At 35.8% G+C, this 1,006-nt stretch overlaps 1 protein-coding gene across 1 annotated transcript; it reads left to right on the top strand.

The window, feature by feature from the left end:
• Window positions 1-61: 61 nt before the first annotated feature.
• Window positions 62-1,006, top strand: NAEGRDRAFT_80559 (uncharacterized protein; the record flags this gene model as incomplete). The annotated part of the gene is made up of 1 exon (XM_002674552.1): window positions 62-1,006. The coding sequence occupies one exon, from the start codon at window positions 62-64 to the stop codon at window positions 995-997; it is 936 nt and encodes a 311-aa protein (XP_002674598.1). The 3' UTR covers window positions 998-1,006.

Here is a 1,006-nt window from a genome sequence, read left to right as displayed (position 1 = left end):
GCTTTAGCGTGTTTTATTGTGTGTTTGGAGGTTTGGATTGTTGTAAAATATTTATAAAAAAATGGACAAGGATAAATTGTACAGTGTAGCGTTTGATTTTGTTATTAAAACAGCAGCTAAAAATATTGGTGATATGAACACAGCCATTGATAGCTTGCAAAAGTACTCAAAACTCAGCAAAGAGCAAAAAGAAAAGCTAGCTATTATTCTTAAATCTGCCTATACTATCACACGATGCACTGCAGAATTGTCAGATACTGGGACGCGTTTCTGTACTTCAATTATCGATCATTACAATAAGAATAGATATAAAATTGTAGTGAAGATGAATAACGAATGTAATGGACAAATACTGACCAGTTTGGGTGATATTTCCAGAGATATGCAAACATTTATTACAAACTGTGATGATTTCCTAAGCGATGTTGGCGATTCCCAAGCAGAACATATTAAAGCGTACAATGAAGCGAAGAAAACAGTAGCAAACGCCAATCATGTTGCAAAATGGATGGCAATTATTGCTGCAACTGGTTTTGTTGTAGGTGGTTTGCTTTTTGTCGTTCCAGGGGGTCAATTGTTTGGTGTAGCTGTAACAGGTGCTTCTGAATTTGTTCTGGCAGTTTCTGGTACGACTCTTGCAGCAGCGACAGGTACAAAAATTTTTTCGAAAATAAGGGAAAACGGTTTGGTTAAGGAACCACATGGGGATGCTGAAAAGAAAGTGGTGACGGAGCTACGTTCTGTTGTCGATAATGACCTTAAAAAGAATGTTAATAAGATTTCACATGAATCTATTATTTACTATGAAACTACAGACAGTGATACAGAAAAGGCTGATATGATTTACGAAGCTGCTATGAAGAATAAGGCATCTTTTGAGAGTAATCAAACAAGTACCACCACAATGATAAAATTACTGGATGGTTTTTATAATACACAAACTCCTACACAAGTCAATATTGCTGAAGGTCGTATAGTGCGCATACCAAGCAAATAAACTATTTTT

The sequence above is a fragment of the Naegleria gruberi genome (assembly GCF_000004985.1).
Source record: "Naegleria gruberi genomic scaffold NAEGRscaffold_39, whole genome shotgun sequence".
Taxonomy (NCBI): domain Eukaryota; phylum Heterolobosea; class Eutetramitea; order Acrasida; family Naegleriidae; genus Naegleria; species Naegleria gruberi.
The sequence above is the reverse complement of the archived record's forward strand: the minus strand, read 5'-3'. Positions and strand labels throughout refer to the sequence as shown.